Source organism: Dromaius novaehollandiae, chromosome 22, assembly GCF_036370855.1.
Source record: "Dromaius novaehollandiae isolate bDroNov1 chromosome 22, bDroNov1.hap1, whole genome shotgun sequence".
Taxonomy (NCBI): Eukaryota; Metazoa; Chordata; class Aves; order Casuariiformes; family Dromaiidae; genus Dromaius; species Dromaius novaehollandiae.
This window is the reverse complement of record NC_088119.1, coordinates 10,922,166-10,939,732: the sequence shown is the minus strand read 5'-3', so window position 1 is coordinate 10,939,732 and position 17,567 is coordinate 10,922,166. Positions and strand designations below refer to the sequence as shown.

General features: G+C 48.7%; 1 protein-coding gene across 3 annotated transcripts in view; it reads left to right on the top strand.

Annotated features, from left to right (window-relative positions):
* The first annotated feature begins 3,103 nt into the window (after nt 1-3,103).
* The window catches only part of ACLY (ATP citrate lyase), a 32,531-nt gene continuing 18,067 nt past the window's right edge, over nt 3,104-17,567 (top strand). For 2 of the 3 annotated variants that reach the window (XM_064524766.1, XM_064524764.1), the window contains exons 1-7: nt 3,104-3,250; nt 10,457-10,626; nt 12,290-12,412; nt 14,298-14,360; nt 15,159-15,349; nt 16,321-16,400; nt 16,927-17,057. In XM_064524766.1, coding sequence (XP_064380836.1) covers nt 10,468-10,626; nt 12,290-12,412; nt 14,298-14,360; nt 15,159-15,349; nt 16,321-16,400; nt 16,927-17,057 — 747 coding nt within the window. In that variant the 5' untranslated portion in view covers nt 3,104-3,250; nt 10,457-10,467. The remainder of the gene's footprint in view (nt 3,251-10,456; nt 10,627-12,289; nt 12,413-14,297; nt 14,361-15,158; nt 15,350-16,320; nt 16,401-16,926; nt 17,058-17,567) is intronic. The other variant, XM_064524765.1, reaches the window with a different exon arrangement.

Here is a 17,567-nt window from a genome sequence, read left to right as displayed (position 1 = left end):
GCCTCGCCCCGCCCCGCCGTCATTTGGGCGCCCTCTGGCGCCGTGGCGCAGCCCCGCTCCGAGCCCGGGCGGCCTGGGGGGCTGGGGGCCGTCCCGCCCCGTGCTCCCCCCCCCATCCAGGGTGCTTTGGGGACCGTCCCGCCCCATTTCCCCCCCTCATCCAGGGTGCTTTGGGGACCGTCCCGCCCCATGTCCCCCCCCTTCAGGGTGGTTTGGGGACCCCGCGTCCTCCCTGGCAGCGTGCTTTGGGGACGGACCGTCCCGTCAGCTCATTTGAGCTGAACTGGGATTGCTGCGTTTCTCCGAGCATCAGTAAAGAGACGCCTTGCTGCGTTTATACGCTATCGCGGTGCGTTGGCAGCACGTGTTTTCTGCAGAAATTCCGGCGAAGTCGCGGTAGTTCTCCTCGAGCGCTGCTGCAGCCAGCTCACGCACAGCGATGGCTGTGCCTGCTCGTATTTCCTCTTTTCTTTTTTTAACTTTCCCTTGACTGTTTACAAATATTTGCTGAACACTCGCATTCAGAACGCTTTAGGATGAGGCATTAGCTGGTAGCCTGTTATCCCCTATTGTGTGCTTGGGCTAAACTTTCTCTGTTTAAGACCGTCAGGCCGGCTTCTTCACGGCTTGCGGTGCGGCACAGTTTAATCCTATGTCTATCAATGAGGTGGCACAAAAAGAGGTTTTGCTGCTTTGGGATTAGGCGCTTTCATCTCGCGTTGGGGATAAGTGTGGCGCAGGTGGGTGGTGGTAGGAGGAGAGATGAAGGGGAAGGTTGTACATTGCTTTGGAGGGAAGAAAATGCATGTTTTGACCCAAAATGAGCACAGACTGTAGTCGCTCAGGGTGCTGTATGCTGGTGCTTACAAAGCCTTTCACTTAGTCTTTCCTAACCCGACTTGTCTGACCTACAGAGGATCTGGCAGTTGTTTGGCTTTGTTCGCACAACTGCGTTTCCACACTGCTGCGCTGGAGGCACAGCCCGGAGAGCAGGGGGTGTGGGAGGGCAGGCTCCTCTTCGAACCGCTTTGCAGAAAGCGATCATGTGAACGCCTCGGAGTGGCTGCCGGAGTCAGGCCGGAGGAGCTCCTGGGCTTGGGCAAAGCAGGAGGCGGTGCGTACGGCGCGTACCGCAGGGGTTCGACGCGGACGCCCCGCCGGCTGGCTGGCCAAGCGTGCAGGGGCACGAGCTGCTCCGGGACTTGGTGCTGTTTTCTGGCAGCCTGTGCTCCTGGTGGCATCACGGCAAAGCCCAGTCCTTCCGGATAAATGATGAATGGGACGTTCTGCTGGTTCTCTCATCCTATCAGCAAATGTTAGTTTTGACTTTATTCTGGCCTTGGATAATAAGACCCTGCCAAGATTAATGTTTGAGGCAATTTGTTCCAGCCAAGTGACTCAGAGTGGGTGTGGTAGTGTCTGTCCTGCTCAGAAAACGTTCCTGCGTAGAGTGATTTAGAGTAAGATTTAACTTCATCGCAGGGGCAAAATGCTGGATTCTGGAGAGGACGAAGGAACGACACGGCCAGCCCTGGCAGGGAGTGTGCTAACCCTGGCCCCTCCCTCTGCTGCCGGGGCTGGGGCTGTTGCACACAGGGTGATTTGCGAGGGAAGGGAAGGCGGGGTGTCTCATGCTGAGCGGTGAGACAGAACCGCCACCTTAACCCTTGAGGGGGAGGCCAGCATGACACATCCTCCGTCCCCAGGAAGAGTGGGAGAGAATGTGCGAGAGTTTAAAATAACCTTTTGGTAACTGGTTTCCGCTGAGACTTTCCCCACTAGCACCACTGGGTGTGACGCGTTCTCGCTCGCAAGATGGGCAGGAGCATCATGCCTGTGTCTTCTGGTCGCCGTCCTTGCGGTGACATATAACATGTCACGCAGTGTTATATGTGCCTCCGTGGACCTCGCGCCTGGACCGAGGCCTTCCCCCCACACTGCTGATTCTTGCTTTAGTCACAGGTTGGAAACGCCAGGAAAAAATCACGGGTGGTGATTCTTTCTGACAAGCAGAAGAGAGGTGGTGTCTGCCAGGAGAGACTGGGGTGTTACGAGACAGATGGGACAGCTGCAAAGGGGGCAGCAGGATGGCCTCGCGACACCCCAGAAACAGCTCTTCTCCTGTCTAACATGTCTCCCACCCAGAAACGTTACAGCGGGCTGCTCAGGCGAGTAACTTCTGCAGCGGGTATCCTGCAGCATCCTGCTCCAGGGATGGTGACTTATGCCGGTGGTTTTCCCTTGCCCAGCGGGACTGCTGTGCAGGCAGCCTGCGTCGGTGCCAGGGGATAGCTCCACTCCCCCGGTGCTGGCACTGCCAGGCTTCCCCGGCTCCCGTAATCGCACCACCTCTGTGGGAGGTTTCTCAGCTCTGACCCAGCCCGTTGGCACAAGCAGGTGTGGGCGAGGAGGGGGGGAGCCACGCTGGGGTACCAGCCTCAGGCTCCTGTTTGCCGCGGGGGGGGGCTGCCATCGGGCCCAGAGCAAGGTGGGACGTCCAGGTGGGACGTGAGACACCAGTGAAGCACAGAGGGGAGGTGTTGCCTCTTGGTGGTTACTGCAGCGTGGCAGCTGGCCGGTGGCACAACAGTGGCCAGTGACTCGCTGGTGGTGGGCTGGTGGCACCATGGCCAGTGCCCGGACGGTGGTGGCAGAAGGTGGTGGGCCAGTGGCATCACAGGGGCAGCAGGTCTGTGGCTCTACGGTGGGCCGGTGGCTGGCTGCTGGGGCCACGGAGGCGGCTCGCTGCTGGGGCCACGGAGGCGGCAGGCTGGTGGCACCCTGGCGGGCCGGCGGCACCGCAGCAGGCTGGTGGCCTGGCGTCAGTCTGATGGCGGCCAGGCAGCACCGCGGGCCGGTGGCGCGGCGGCGGGGGGGTGGCGCGGCGGTGGCAGGCACGTGGCGGGCCGGTGGCTCCGGCTGACGTCACGCCGTGTTTGCCCGCGGCGTCCCGCGCCCGCCCGTCCCCGCCGGGGGGTTCAGGGCCACGGCGGCCGCCTGCGCGGGGGGCGGGGCGGGGGGCGGGCGAGGGGGCGGAACTACGACTCCCACAAGGCCGCGCGGGCGCGCCCCACCGGCGGCGGCCAATGGGCGGCGCGGGCGCCGCTCAGGCAACGCGCACGTGGCGGCGGCGGCGGCCAATGTGCTCCGCGCGCCGCCTGCGCCCCATGGGCCGGGGGGGCCGCGCCGCGCCGCAGCGAACAAAAGGCGGCAGCAGCAGCGGGGCCGCGCCGAGCCGCGCCGCGCCGAGGTGAGTGCGGGGGCGGCGCTCGCCGGCGGGGGGGGGGGCGCCCGGGGGCTGCTCGCCGCGGCCGCGGGGCTTGTGCGCGCCGCCGCTGGGGGGATGGCGGCCCCCGCGGTCGCTCCGCAGCCTGGGCCGGGGCGGGCGGGGTGCGGCGGGCCCGGGCCCCGCGTCCCTCTGCCGCCGCGCAGGGAAGGGGCAGCGCCGGGGGGCTGCGCGCCGCCCGGTCTGGCGCGCCCGTCCCCGTAGCCGCAGCGCCTCCTTCTCCCGGGACGGGGACCCTCGGTGGCGGTCCCCGCGGCGGGCCCTGTCTTGCGATCTTTTTCCGTTCGCGCTCGCAGGAGGGCGAACAGCCCGCGTCCCTTCTGCTTCCTGCGAATGGATCTGGCAGTTTCGGAGCTCCGAAATGGCAGGTTTCCACCTCTTTTTCGGCTTGCTGTCTGCAAACACCCGATTTTTTATTTTGCTGCCTTGGAAGTTCCCCTCCTTTTGTCTGGACGTAGTTACCCGCTGTTAAACTGTGTCTGTTATCTAGCAAAGCACCTACAGGCTGAAAGCGGGTACGCATCTTGACCGTGTTGTCTGGAGATCTTTATCTTTGCTTCACTTCCTCGATCCGGTTTGGGACTCAGAATGTCAGCCCCATTTTCCAAAGTCGGTATTCAAACCCTGCAGTTTGCCATGTGCCAGACCCCTGTATGAATGTGCAGAAAGCACGCTCTCCATCCTCAAGCTCGCCGCGCTCTTGCTGTCTTGTCCTACGTGAGGCGGGACAGTTGTGTGAGCGACAGCCGTCTTCTCTCATGCAATTTCACAGGGAAAGAATTGAGAGGGTTTTGGGTTTTTTTTTGTTTGTTTTTTACCCACGTGAAGGAAAAACAATGACAGCGACAATTGAGACTCTTGCCTAGCCATGCAGGTGAGAAGATGCACTCCTACTGTCCATCTCCCAGGAGAAGTGGGGGAGAACTTAAGCAATGGACTTGCCCAAAGCTGCAAAATAACTTGGTCTTTAAAGCTGGAGTTCAGGATATCCCATTTCCAGTATTAGGCAGGTATTGGGTCATTTGGAGCCTATCTGCTGCTCTCCATTAACCAGATTTAAATCAGTTCATAGTCTGCCTCGCTCCCTGGCTGCCGTTTCCTTCTCAAAGGTTCTGTGTGCGGGGAACCTACTGCCCCCAGAGCTGTGGATTCAACCACAGTCACCACCTCAGCGAGTGATACGTGGTTGTGTCACACCAGAACAGTGCTAGGGGTTTCATAACACGCAGCATTGAGATTTCCTGACCTGTGAGAATTGGCTGGCACTTGTGGGCCTCTCGCCAGAGGCCCCTCTAATAGAAGCAGGCGTTTGCCAGGTGGAAGCTGATGTAACTTCTCACGCTGCTGTGGGCTGGAAATATTGGCTGATCTTGAACTGTGTTAATAAATGACCTGGGACGGAGAAGGGAGGTTGCTTTACAGTGTAGTTCTGTTGACATAATTCTCAGGAGAGAGGGCGTGAAATCTTTACTGAAGAGGGAGTGCTCGTACTGAAGAGGGGTATGAAGAGGGGTTGAGCGTGGCACTGACCACAGTGTGATCTAGATCTAAGTAAATTCCTTGTATGTGCACCCTGCTCTGAGTCCACTGAGGGTTTGGGGTGGGGGAGCACCTCAATGCTCTAGTTGTGTCCATGGAAGCAGATGTTATTAGCATGAATTGGTGAAGCTCATGCAGTTATACCTCTGTGACCAGAGAGTGTTTAAAGAAGCACAAACTAGCTCAGAGTCTTTATTTTTTCCCCAGAACCAATTGTATTTTCACCGAGCAGTGCTAATTTGTTGCAGGGAAGCTGTTCGTTTTAGAGCAATTAGTAAATGTAATGCAGCTCATTCACAGAAATCGGTGAAGCTTCCAGAAGTAGCTTATTCTTACAGCAGTGATCCACCTGTCCAAACAGTTGAGGTATGTGACATCCGTTTAACAGAGCTGTTTGCCTCTGCTTAAGAAGTAGTTAAGGACAGCATCCTCCAAGCATGAGAATGGCCCATGTAACTGGGTTAACTTCAGAGCTGACCCTGCTTTGAGGCTGGATTAGCTGGCCACCTGAGGTCCCTTCCAACCTGAGTTATGTGGTCCTATGATCAATTGCATTTTAACAGAAAAGTTCATGGCACGTTCTGTAGCAAAGTCTAGACCAAATGCTTTAAGCAACAGTAGATTGTCCTTTGCTCTGCTTGTTTGGCCAGGGACTAATTGTGTTTCCATCCTGCACCCTTCAAAGGAAAAGATAGGGTCATTTCTAATAACTGGATCTGAAGGGTTGCGATAGTGCAAGTGCAGTACAGAACTCATAGAACAACCAGCAAACCATCTTAGGCAGACAAAGATGTATATTATAGGTTAGAAATCTGTTAATTCTACCTGCCCCTATCCAAAACTTGTGCAGCAGAGGAGTTGTATTTGGAGCTGACTGGAAATGGTGTTTTGCGTTGCTAACAAGAATCTACCATTGTACATGGAGTTCACAAGATTTGAGGCCTAAAGCCATAAGACAATTGCAGTTCATAGTTTGACTTAATGAATCATGAACAGTGCAGTGTCTGTCAGTGAATGGATCAGTAGAAGAGAACATTATGCTATAGTTTGTATTTGTTAAGGAGAAAAAAACAGCAATTCCCTTTTTCTGCTCCGTTTTCCTCTAGAGGTACATCAGCTGCTCTCATTGGCGTTGGCTGGTACTGCAGGTGCTCAGTGTGGTGGAAAATAAGATCATCTGTGACGGATGTGAGCCCTAGCCTGCCTCATTCTTGGGAAACAGCAAAGATCCCTGCTCTTTCTGTTCTGTGTTGACCTACAGTCAGTGCTTTTGCTCAGTGTTTGCAGAGGAACAGATGCAACCAGTTAATGGAGTCTGCTCTGATCATGTCTCCCTGCCTGGGACCTGCACGAGCACACAGAGCTAGGAATTGCTGATGCCCTATGGATTTTTTTTCTGCTGATCTCTTTAGCTTAACAGTTCAGTAGACTAAGCATTTGTTCTGGACTGTCTCTATCCCATGGGAACGGCAGGATAGGAGCAGATGTAGAACTGAGTAAGGGACATGATTAAAGACTTGCTAATGTATTGGGAAATGTCTCAGTGAAACATAGGAAAATAAGAGCAGAACAGCCTCAATCCTACTGGTCTGTTGCCATGGGACACTTCGTATCACACAAGGATTTTGTCATTTTTCATTTGTTCCTATTGTAATAATCCTCTAGGTTTTCTTTCTTTACCCCAGTAGTGTTATTGCAAAAATGAGGTGATGAAATCAGGAGAGAAAGTAAGGGAGCGGCAGAATGTAGATGGAGTAAAGCAGGCCATTAAGGTTTCTGTGAGACATGAGCGACTCTGCAGTGCCTTGCTGTGTGGGAATGCCCATGTGCTTTGTGTCCCTTAGGTTTAAGTAGTCACATTTGTGTCACTGTTATTCCAACTGTTTTCTTTTTTTATCTTTTTTTTTCTTTTTTTTTGACTGCCTTTAATAAGACTGATTGTTATTCTAGGTTGCTGAGTCCAGTTTCCTGCAGTTGCGGACACTTACATCATGGTCATTGGCAAAACTACCATGAGCTTGATTGTTTTAATTTGTAGATGTGGATTGAAAATCTGTAATGTTGTTCAAGGGCTCTATGTCACCTCAGAGAAATACAGAATACTTTTTTCATTGTTGTTAAGAAATGCATTTGCCATTTTTGCCACCTTCCTTTATCCATCTGCTTTTACTGCAGTGAAATGTGACACTGTTTCTCTGGGACTGGCCTTCAGCATATTGTAGAGTAGGCAGTTGATGGACTTCTAAGGGCTTTGAAAGCAAGGGTATTCCAGATTCCTACCAGACAAAATATCTGTATGCCTTTGGTCAGAGAAGCTGGTATATTCCTTTTGGTAATACTATGTGCTGCACAGACAGTGCCCCATAACTCAGGGAGAAAAAAGCTGTCTCAAAATGGTATCATGAAGCCAATCTGCAATCAGCAAGGAGTAGGCACAAACTGTTTCTTCAGATCAACTTGTGATTCTTCTTACAGTCTGAAGCAGCAAACTCTAGCTGGTCCCCAGCAGTTCAGCTAGTCTGCCTCCAGCTTCCTTGCTAATAAGGATTCAGCAGTCAAAACAACTATGCTAATATTTTAATTTTTAATGCAGGCTACAACACAGCTTATACTCCTGCAGTTCTATGGCATCTGCAGGGCAGAGAGAGGCAGAAAATTGCACTTGGCGCTAAAGGCAACAGATGGGATTCTGTACAGCAAATATCCAGTCGCTTCTTAAGCACAGCAGCCACGTCTGAAACCCGTTCTGCAACAGGTAGTCTGCTAGCTCCCTTCTGATGTGCCTGGCCATTCCTGCATACCTGTTGCAGGTTGCTTCCCCTTGAGACTGTTGTGTATTATGCCCTAGCTAGTTCACTCCCCTCTCTTCCAAACAAAATTCCTGTCCTTCTAGAAAGCTGTGCTGGCTTAACACCAAGAAGAGATGACCATTTGTCCTGCTTCGGTGTCCATGCTTGGCTTACGACCAGAGTTTGTTGCAGCCTACCGAAGATGGTTATGCAGTAGGCCTTCAACTAAAACTGTTTGAGGTTAATCCACTGGTACCTAGCATTTTCACTTCACTGGCTGTAGTTCCTCTTCCAGTACATTCTGCTGTTATCATTTTTATCCTGATAGCAGTGTATAAAACCTCACCTCGAGATAACTACATAATCTCAATGTCCCATGTCCCCTGTAATTAGGGACATCCAATAGAAGCTGTAGATTGCTTCTAAAGCTACTGCAGAATGGCTGCTTGTAGCCCCAGGACCTGACATAATTCAATGGCTGCCAATATTTTTCTGAGGAAACTCTACTCCCACAGCACCTCTGAAAAGCAGCATATATATTTTTAGGAATTTCCCTTAATGAGCAAATGAAACTAACACAGCAGCCTCAGCGTAGCATTTGTGTGGGCTGTTTCGTTAAATGGGGCTGCACGGGAGGACTGAATGGGGCACAGCTGTGAGAAATGTATCTGGATTTTTTTCCAGCCCTGTTACTGTCTCACTGCGTGATTCTGGCAAGTTCATTTATGTACAAAGGGAAGTGTATCTGTATCCTCTTCCAGCCTTTGCTGTATGTTTGTTTTCTAGATCTTGAGCAGCTGGAAATGTCAGTTCTTACCACTTACCTATAAGGTGCCCAGCATGATAGGACGTGTATCTTGCTTTGTAGGGCCCAACAAACAAAATGTGCTTTGTCTCCTTCAGCTTCTTCATCAGAGCTCCTCTCTCCTTAGGCTGCATTGACTTCAGCACTGGCGTAATAAAAACAAAGTGGGGTTATTTTTAGCAGACTAAAATTAGGTGGGAGAGTTCATAGGGGCAAGGGGGAGTTTTCAACTACATGGAGAAAGATAAGATGCTTAAGAAACATTGCTTGATGCTTTTCAGAAGTTGGGTTAAATTGGAAGCTGCACTTCAATCAAAATGTTGAAGTCGTATGTACAATAAATTACTTCTCTGAAAGCAGGAACACTGGTTTTGAGCATCTCGTGCCATTTCTGTAGCTTCTCCTTTTCTATTTTAACACTTGAAATGCACTTGAAAAGATGGTAGCAGCAAATGTGACTGCCAGTTTTTAAGCCCAGTGAACTGCTTTCAAATGACAGTACTTAGTCCAACGTGTTTCATGCCAGAGTTGTACACAAAATGCAGCCTGCCCCCACCCTCTTTTTCCATGGAATAAATGCTTTGTCTATTAAAGTCTTTCTTTGTGCCCTAGGGAAAAAGGTCTTTATTTCTAATGATCACTAATTATTTTCTGGCATATTGTATGCTTGCTTATGAGATTGAAGATGAATAACCCAGTTGATTACTAGTGGTTATTACCCAGAAGGTGGTACAAGGAAAAAGTATGTGATCTTTAAACTGTTTCCCTTTGTGGGTCTGAAGTGGGGTATCTATTTTCCGATAGTGTAGCCAGTTAAAGTCAGTCTTCACTTGTCCAAATACTCTGCTGTCCAGCTTGTCAGATGCCATCTGAGGAACTCTTCTTTTCTGTGGTTGTGCCTTCCTGCTCTGCAGTTCTCCCTGAACCCATCCTGAGTACGCTTGCACGTTTCCTGCCACCCTGGCTGTGCCTGGGGGGACAGCGACGGGGTCTCCAGTCAGTCAGATTTCAGCCGAAGCCGCTGCTCAAACCACTTGTCAGCAGTCTGACGCCTTGGAAAAATCAGAACCGCTTGCTGACCTGTTGCTGGTCATAAGACTCGGATCTGATGTCTGACATATGCAGATAGGTTCACTAGGATGAAATGTTCTTTCAAATAAATGTCTGCTGCAGTTAAAAATAAATTTAATCTTTGACATCTGTGACTGAAGGCCATCTCTTTGAGAAGTGACAAATCAGAATTTTTCAACATCTTGCTCTGTTTCCACAATTCTTAAACAAACCCCCCCCCCCCCCCCCCCCGTCTTACCATAGCTTCCCTGTGTGGTGTCAAGAATCTTACTCTGTAGATTGTGAAGCTACTCTCAGGACACTTGCATCCTGTTTTTTTTCAGGATGGAAATGTCCTTGTTTGTTTGTTTTGATAATATTGGCAACTCCTTTTTCTTTTTCTTTTATTTCATATTTTTATATACATATATATAAAAAAAATTGGGGGGATTGCTAATCTGCTTGTAGTCAAGCTTAAAGAGGTACAGGCTGGAAACGTGGCATGCTGGGAGAAAGTAAGTGGGAGGGAGGGTTTTCTGTGCTGTTGCCTTGCCGCTCCCTCGTAGTGAGCTAGAAGAAATGGTAGGTATGTCGCATACAGATCTCGAGAGCAAACCTGAGGTGCTGCATAGTTTGAGGCCAGCTGTCTTAGCTGAGTTCCCGGAGGTGTGAGGGGAGGCTCAGAGCTGGCAGGCAGGCTTGGCCCAAGTGCGGTGGCGGCTGGGGCAAGCTGCAGGGACCATGCCTCTCCCTGCAGGCAAGACTGGGCCGAAATAGTGTTCGGGGCAGCTGGCTGGGGTAGAAGTTTTGAGCAGAGCAGGATAGCTCCTCTTTGATCAAGTGAGTTTAATAGGCTTATTTATGATGGCGAAACACAGCCCAGGTTCTGTATTTGTTTTGTATTTGCACTGAGGTAGGTGAATGGGAATTATCTGAGAACTGTACTCTCTTCCTAAATACTCCTTAACGAATTGCTTTGCAATCCAGACTAGGTAGCCATGTCAGCCAAGGCCATCTCCGAGCAGACCGGGAAGGAGTTCTTGTATAAGTATATCTGCACATCCTCTGCTATCCAGAACCGTTTCAAGTATGCCCGTGTCACCCCAGACACTGACTGGGCACGGCTCACCCAGGACCACCCGTGGCTTCTGAGCGAGGTAAGGAGAGGGACTTGCCTTCCCGTGGTGGCCAAGCCCTGACAAACCTCTGCCCGCCCAAGCTGCTCCCTGCCAGGCGGGGCTGGTTGCGCTGTGGCAGGTTGTGTGCAGAACTATGTGCTCTGGCACCTTCCTGAAGGACCAGTAGTCATTTCTACTCAGCAACATTCATTTGCAACACTGATGAAGAAACGTGCCTTACTTCAGGGCTGTTGTCTCACCTTCCAAGGGGCCTGATTATAAAATTCACTTGAGCACTTAGCGAAATACATAAGCAGAGATGTTTGCAAACTAGAAGCTGCTGATAACTGCAAAGAAGGTAGTCCAGGCTAATTCAGACAAAGCAAGAGAGCCATATGCTCTTAAGACATCAGTTGGTGTTCTCAAACCCTTATCCTCTGAATTCAGAGTGCCTTCTTCTGGTCTAGCTTTGACTTCTTTTTAAACTGCCCTCTCCAGTTAGTATATTGCTTAGATTTCCTACGTCCAAGCACAACGTCAGGTAAGACCTTTATTTTTGCTTTTCTCCGTGAGATCTTTTATTTCTCCTTGTGCTTCATAGCCGTGCATTTTCTGCAGAGAACATATCTCCAGAGCTCCTTTCATTAGCTGTCCAACCTGGCACCTTTCCAGTGGTTAATTATATTAAGTCACTGATTAGCAGAACAGGAATGTTTCACAGTCTTTTACTTACTGATTGATAGAAGCCCTACAGTAAGTAATTTAAATTCTCCCCACTCAGCTGCAAGAGTTAGTTGCTGGAAAATATCAGTAGGGCTTCTAAAAAGATTGCAGAAAACCGGAAGAGAGCGAGGACAGTATCTAGCCTCTAAGGCAAGCTCCTGGATTGTCAGGAGGGCTGCAGTGCCTGCTCAGCAGACAGATCGCTATCCCTGTGTTCTGTGCGGCAACACATTATGTTTTGGCTCTGTATTGTAAGCTGCAAAAGTTCCAGGATTTAACTAGCTGTGTAGGAGAGTGGCATCTCAGCAAAAGTGGTATTTGCAAGCTAGGGAAAGTGTTTATCTAGGTACATTTTTTTTTTTTGTAGGTATCTTACAAAGAGTCAGTGACAGTCAGACAGACAAATACAGTAACCTTGTAATACGTGCATGATCCTTGCCTCTAGCTGGTCTCATGTGTAGAGTATGTATTCATAAGCAGCTGACTGTGTGCCCATGGCTGGCTTTCCATGTCTCTGTAACAATCTCTCTTTGTGAGGCTCTACTTACAGAGCGATATTAATTTCATGATGTATCTTACAAAAATGGCTTGCAAAACTGAACACTGTTCAGTGTGAATTCTCATAGAAAGGGAGTAGGTAAACGCAGTCTTCTTAACACTTGCATTGAAAGAGTTGTTATCAAAGTTCATCCAGGAATCCAGAACAAACTGTCAGCTCAGGCTGTGCTGATATGCAGTCACCTCTGAGGAGAAATAAGGCAGCTTCTTGAAGCACAGAGCAAAAAAAACTGCAGGCATGTTGTACCAAGAGATGCATTTGCTTAACAACTGTAGTGCATTAGGCACTAGCCAAGAAATTACAGCAAACATCCTCACAGGTTCTTTAGAGAATTTACTTAAATTTTAGCTTTGCCATCTGCAGAGAATCTCTAACCAAAATCACTTTCTTTTTCTGAATCCCTTTTGCACAATATTGCAGCGTCTAGTGGTGAAGCCAGATCAGCTAATAAAGCGGCGTGGGAAGCTTGGACTGGTTGGAATTAACCTCACTCTGGATCAGGTGAAGGTTTGGCTGAAACAGCGTCTGGGCCAAGAAACCACAGTGAGTACTATCCACAAATGGCAACAAAAACATGAGGACTCTTGTGTTGTCTTTTCTGTCTACTTGCATCATAGGATCCTGGTGCACAGGTATTTCTTTTGCCCATACTAGTGTAAAATGCATGATAGGATGATGCCAAAGCAAGTGAGAAATAGTGTCATGAATGAATTTCCTGTTGGTAAATGAGCATTGTTTAATGACACCCTGTTAACTTAGTGCCCCAGTTACCATCTGCTGCCACATGTGCTGTGTAGGGCTTGTGCGGTGAGAGCTCAGCGGGAATTGGTACCATTTTGAAAATCCCTTTCACTTGGGAGTCAGCAGTTGATAGCTCAAATGCTGTCTGTAACTGGAATAGTTGCTTCACATTAATACCCGAGACAGGTATAACAAGACAAGTATAAAAGCTGTCATAAAATTGTCCTCTCATTGTAGCCAGCCAGTATGTTTTGGCTGATGACCGAGTGTTATTTCAAGTCCTTATTTTAACTTGGTGCTGGCTTGTAATATTTATTCTTCTGGGAATGCTACCGCAATGCTAATAATAAAGAAATGCCTGCCATCCCAACTGCTATGTTTTGGGAGCTGATGGAGTTCTGTTGCCTCAAGGAGACTGATGCTTTGCCCCTATCATGACTGATATGCTGCTGGCTCCAGCACCAAGCTGTGCAGCCGAGCCAGCGAGGCTTGCCTGAAGGCCATTGTGAAACAGCAGGCAACTGCATCTTGCATGCCTGCCCATCAGGAAAACGGTGGATGTTGAAATAACTGCCGAGCATAATCACATCTAAAGGAAAGACTGTGCCAAGGACTTGGGAAAGTCTATTATATTGACTCCCAAAGCAGTGTCTTCAGGAGCAGAGTATCTACCATGGCATATGGAGGAATGTCCCTTCAGCTAGGAAACTCTGTTTTGGATAGCAGGAAAGCACCCAGGCAGCACAGCTCCTAGGCCCTTGCTGTAGCTGTCTGCCCCTGCAAGGAAGAGGCTAAAGGGTCTTCCATGCTCACTGACACTGCTTCCATGACATTGATGTGACTGCTGGGCACAGGCCTCTGCTTCTGCCACTCGCTGTCTAGCTGACAATTTTCCTCAGCTGTTTTTTCAGAGCTCCAGGTAGAAGCTCCAGTTCAGTGCATACACTTCAATGCCAAACTGATCTGGGGACTTGGTCTCTCGAGTGCTGACTGCTGTCTGCCATCTGCCCTATCAGCCCAGCACGTCAGCTGCTGTCCTTTGCTGGGAAAATGGGCCGTGGCCTGCGCTGGCGGCCTGTCGCTCTCGCCGCTTGTCTGAAGGTGAAGCAGCATCAGTGTGTTCCTGTGCTCCAGGCTGACAGAGCAGTCATGGCAGAACAGCCCGAAGCCAACAAAACAAGAACTGGCTGTTCTGCTAATCAAACCCTCAGGAAACTGCCTGTTCCCTGGGCCCACCAAGAAAATTTTGGATCTCTTTCTCTTCCTCCAGTAGTCCTGCGAGTGCAGTGGGGTGTAGTGTCCACTAGTTGCAGGGCTCAAGCAGTTACCTTTCAGCCCGCACTAAGCAGTGCCTCTGTAAGGGCTCCATGTGGGACAGGAGATGATGAAGAGCCGTTCTGCTGTAATTCTGACAGGCAGCTGCCCTGTTAGGAAAGGGGAAGGTGCACTTGGCAGTTTATGTGAGTTAGTAAAATATCCTGGAGTGCAGGAGCTAGTACAGCACTGTGTGGCAGCAGCAGTACTTGATGCCGTGCTGTTTTCCTAGGATACATGTTGGAGAGATGCTTGGGAGGAAATGATTTTAGTCAGAGCAGTGTTAATTAATTCTTGAAACTAGCCTTATGCTGTCATAAATGCAGATATTGGACAAGCATTTATTGGTGTCTGCCTTGTTTTCTGCCTACAGATTGCTAATGCTAAGGGAGTCCTGAAGAATTTTCTGATTGAACCCTTCATCCCCCACAAACAGGTTCGTATACCAATTAGAGCATAAAAAAGTGCTTTTAAATCTTTTCCGACTTGCATGTTGCTCAGACGGATTGATGTAATGGAGAAAGCAGAGGCTTGGGAGTGTGCCATTAAGCTGACAGTGCTGATGCATGTTGCCAGAGCTGTATGGAAGTACAGCACTGGTTCCTGCAAAGAGTTGTTAGTAATTGTGTTGGTTGCTCTTACTCTCTGCTGGGAGGAGGTTTGCAGTGGTACAGATCACATGAGAAGGACCCAGTTGCTAGGGAAAAGGCAGCTTACTGCTTCTTGAATCTGGTGCTCCCATGTGTAAAAAAACTGAACTGCTGATGTGAGATGTTTCAGTTTGTGCTGGTGACATCTCCCTCCTCTGTCATGGCTTTGGGGAAGGGATAATTACCTAAGATGTAGGTGCTTTCACTGCGACCAGGAAAGGACCATGCCGGGAGCTAGAGTCTGAGGTTTGTAGTTCAGTTGCGTAAGATAGGAGCATTGTTGGTTTGGGGGGATTTTGGGGGGGGGATGCTTCCCCCCTTCCTAGAAGTGGAACGTGCTGCCTCCTGGCAGGTTTTACCAGGATGAAGCATTCTGGGGCCTGCTGCTCTCCCTCCCAGGCCAGCACTGCCTGTACAATTCTGGGGAGTGCCTGGGCCATTCCAATGCTACTTATCCTTGGAAAGTTAATTAATGTGCTCTGCTGCCTCTTCCCTAGCAGTCTGACCACTGACCTGAGTGCTGCTGCTTCAGGGTGTTTGCTACGTGTGACTTATTAACGTTTATGCCTGGGTCTCTGCTGCAGGAAGAAGAGTTCTATGTGTGCATATATGCTGCCCGTGAGGGAGACTATGTACTCTTCCACCACGAAGGGGGTGTGGATGTGGGAGACGTTGATGCCAAAGCTCAGAAGTTGCTTGTGGGGGTGGATGAAAAACTGAATGAATCAGATGTAAAGAAACACCTCCTGCAGCATGCGCCAGCAAATAAAAAAGAGTAAGTACAGGTGTGCAGTACCCATGCCTGCTCTGTGCACTGCCAGTTGCCCAGAAGCTCTTCCCCCTGCCTCTTTTTTTTTTTTTTTTTTTTTTTTTTTAAGTTCAACTTCCTTTCGCACTGTTTCACCCTAACAGTCACTCTCTTAACCTTTTTATTGCTCTCAAGAATGTGCCATGCATCCTAAATTCAAGTTCTTTGACATTATCTGAGCCTCTTGGAAAACTGAAAACAAGTGTTGGTAGCACTTTGAGCTTTCAGTTGACAGGAGCGCTCTTCTCAGTCTAGTAAAGCCTTGACGTGTGCAATGTCAGAGACATGTATGGAATTTTGATCCTTCATGCCAGCACAGAAGAGTGTCCTTTATTTAGTAGAAATGGTAATATGATGTGAATCCGGCTGCTAATTCAGAAATATATTGTACCTTACCCTGACCCAGCTGCTTCTAAGAAAATATTCTCTTGCTGTTCCTAAGCTTACTGCAAATTGATCTGTAGGTCTCAAAACTTCTTCTGCATCTCCTTTAATTAAATGCCAATAGCTAGTTATCTTACGAGTCGTGACTGGCATTGTTCGGCAGTAAAAGGCTGAAGTATCCTGTCACTAATACAGTTTGTTCCAGTCTCTTCCCCATCCCACCTAATGCAACTTAGATCTGACAAAGATGCATGTCTGACATTAAGAAACAAAGATGCATTTCTGTCTCTCTGAGATTGAATAGACTGAGCATCCATTTGATAGTTGTGAGCAACTGTGTTCTCAGGAGTTTGGTGAAGTATAATTAAGATGAGTCATCAAGGTCTTCCTTTCCTTGAGTCATCACCTAGGCTTCTTCCAGAGATGAATGAGAATGAAATAAATTGCTACAGACTAGATTTGCAGTTGGCCACTAATATAAATGAAGCAGAGCAGGCTGTATTTTATATTTGGCTGCTTTAATGAATCTGTGTTTAATTTTTTTTTCCCTTCAGTATCTTGGCTAGCTTCATCTCTGGCCTGTTCAACCTTTATGAAGATCTGTATTTCACATACCTCGAGATCAATCCATTAGGTAATTGATGTTTTTTGGAGCCCAGATGCAGGACTTCCTGTTCATCTGTTTTAAAATATTGAAATACGTATTTTACTCTTCTGTGGTTTATGTAGTTCACAACAGTATTAGGTGGTGCCTGCAAAAGAAGCACAAAAGTGGCTGTGATGTCTCTTGGAGTTTTTAGTTACATGACTCCAAAATGGGGACAGTTAGGAGGTGCTCTTCTCTGCTATCTAATTTCCTGGCATAAACAAAAACTTCTGATACTGATGTTGAGTCAGAACTGAAGAAGATCAAAATTGCTCTGTTGGATCAGAACAAAACAGCATCTGAGCTTGAGCCTGGTCTATGACCATGGTCAGTAGTTGATTTTTAAGGGACTTCTCTGGGTTTGGTAAACATAACTAAGTAATGAAGGTGGAGGTAGGGGAACAAGTGTGATCTAGCTGTTGTAATGGATCTCTATATGGTATCAAATTTTATGAGCAAATCCATAATGTTTGCCTTTGTACAAATGCACCTAAGTGGTATTTCTCCCATGCAGTAGTGACTGAAGATGGAGTCTACATCCTTGATTTGGCTGCGAAGATTGATGCGACTGCTGACTACATCTGTAAAGTGAAATGGGGGGATGTGGAATTCCCCCCTCCCTTTGGCAGGGAAGCTTACCCAGAGGCAAGTAAACAACCCACTCGGGCCCAAATCCCTCTGTTGACTACAAAGATCAATTCCTTATTGCTATATGTGCATGACACTGAGGTTATCCTCTCTCTCGTAGAGTTTTGTTGCTATGTTTCAAGTACCTTGCTGTCGTTATCCATAAAGAGAATAGAGAGCTTGGGCAAACCTGCATAGTACTAGTATTTCTCATAATAGCATTTTGAACTGCAGTTACTTGCCATCTTTGTTTGGATCTTCTCTCAGTTCTCTTCTTTCATTTAGAACTCAGACTTTTCTTTTTAAATGGGAACTTTTATTTATCTTCATTGAGTTATGTGCCAGAAGCTCTGCACTTGTAAAGTCTTCTTTATATGGCTCTTGCTTGCATTACTTCCCCGTCAGCGTTATTATTTTGGGGGGAGCATTGGTTGTTGGCAGGCTTGTGGGACTGATGCTTCCTCAGCGTTCTAGTTTAATTCCTGAGAGCAGGCTACCGGTTGTGTGCAAAAGCTATATCTGAGCGTA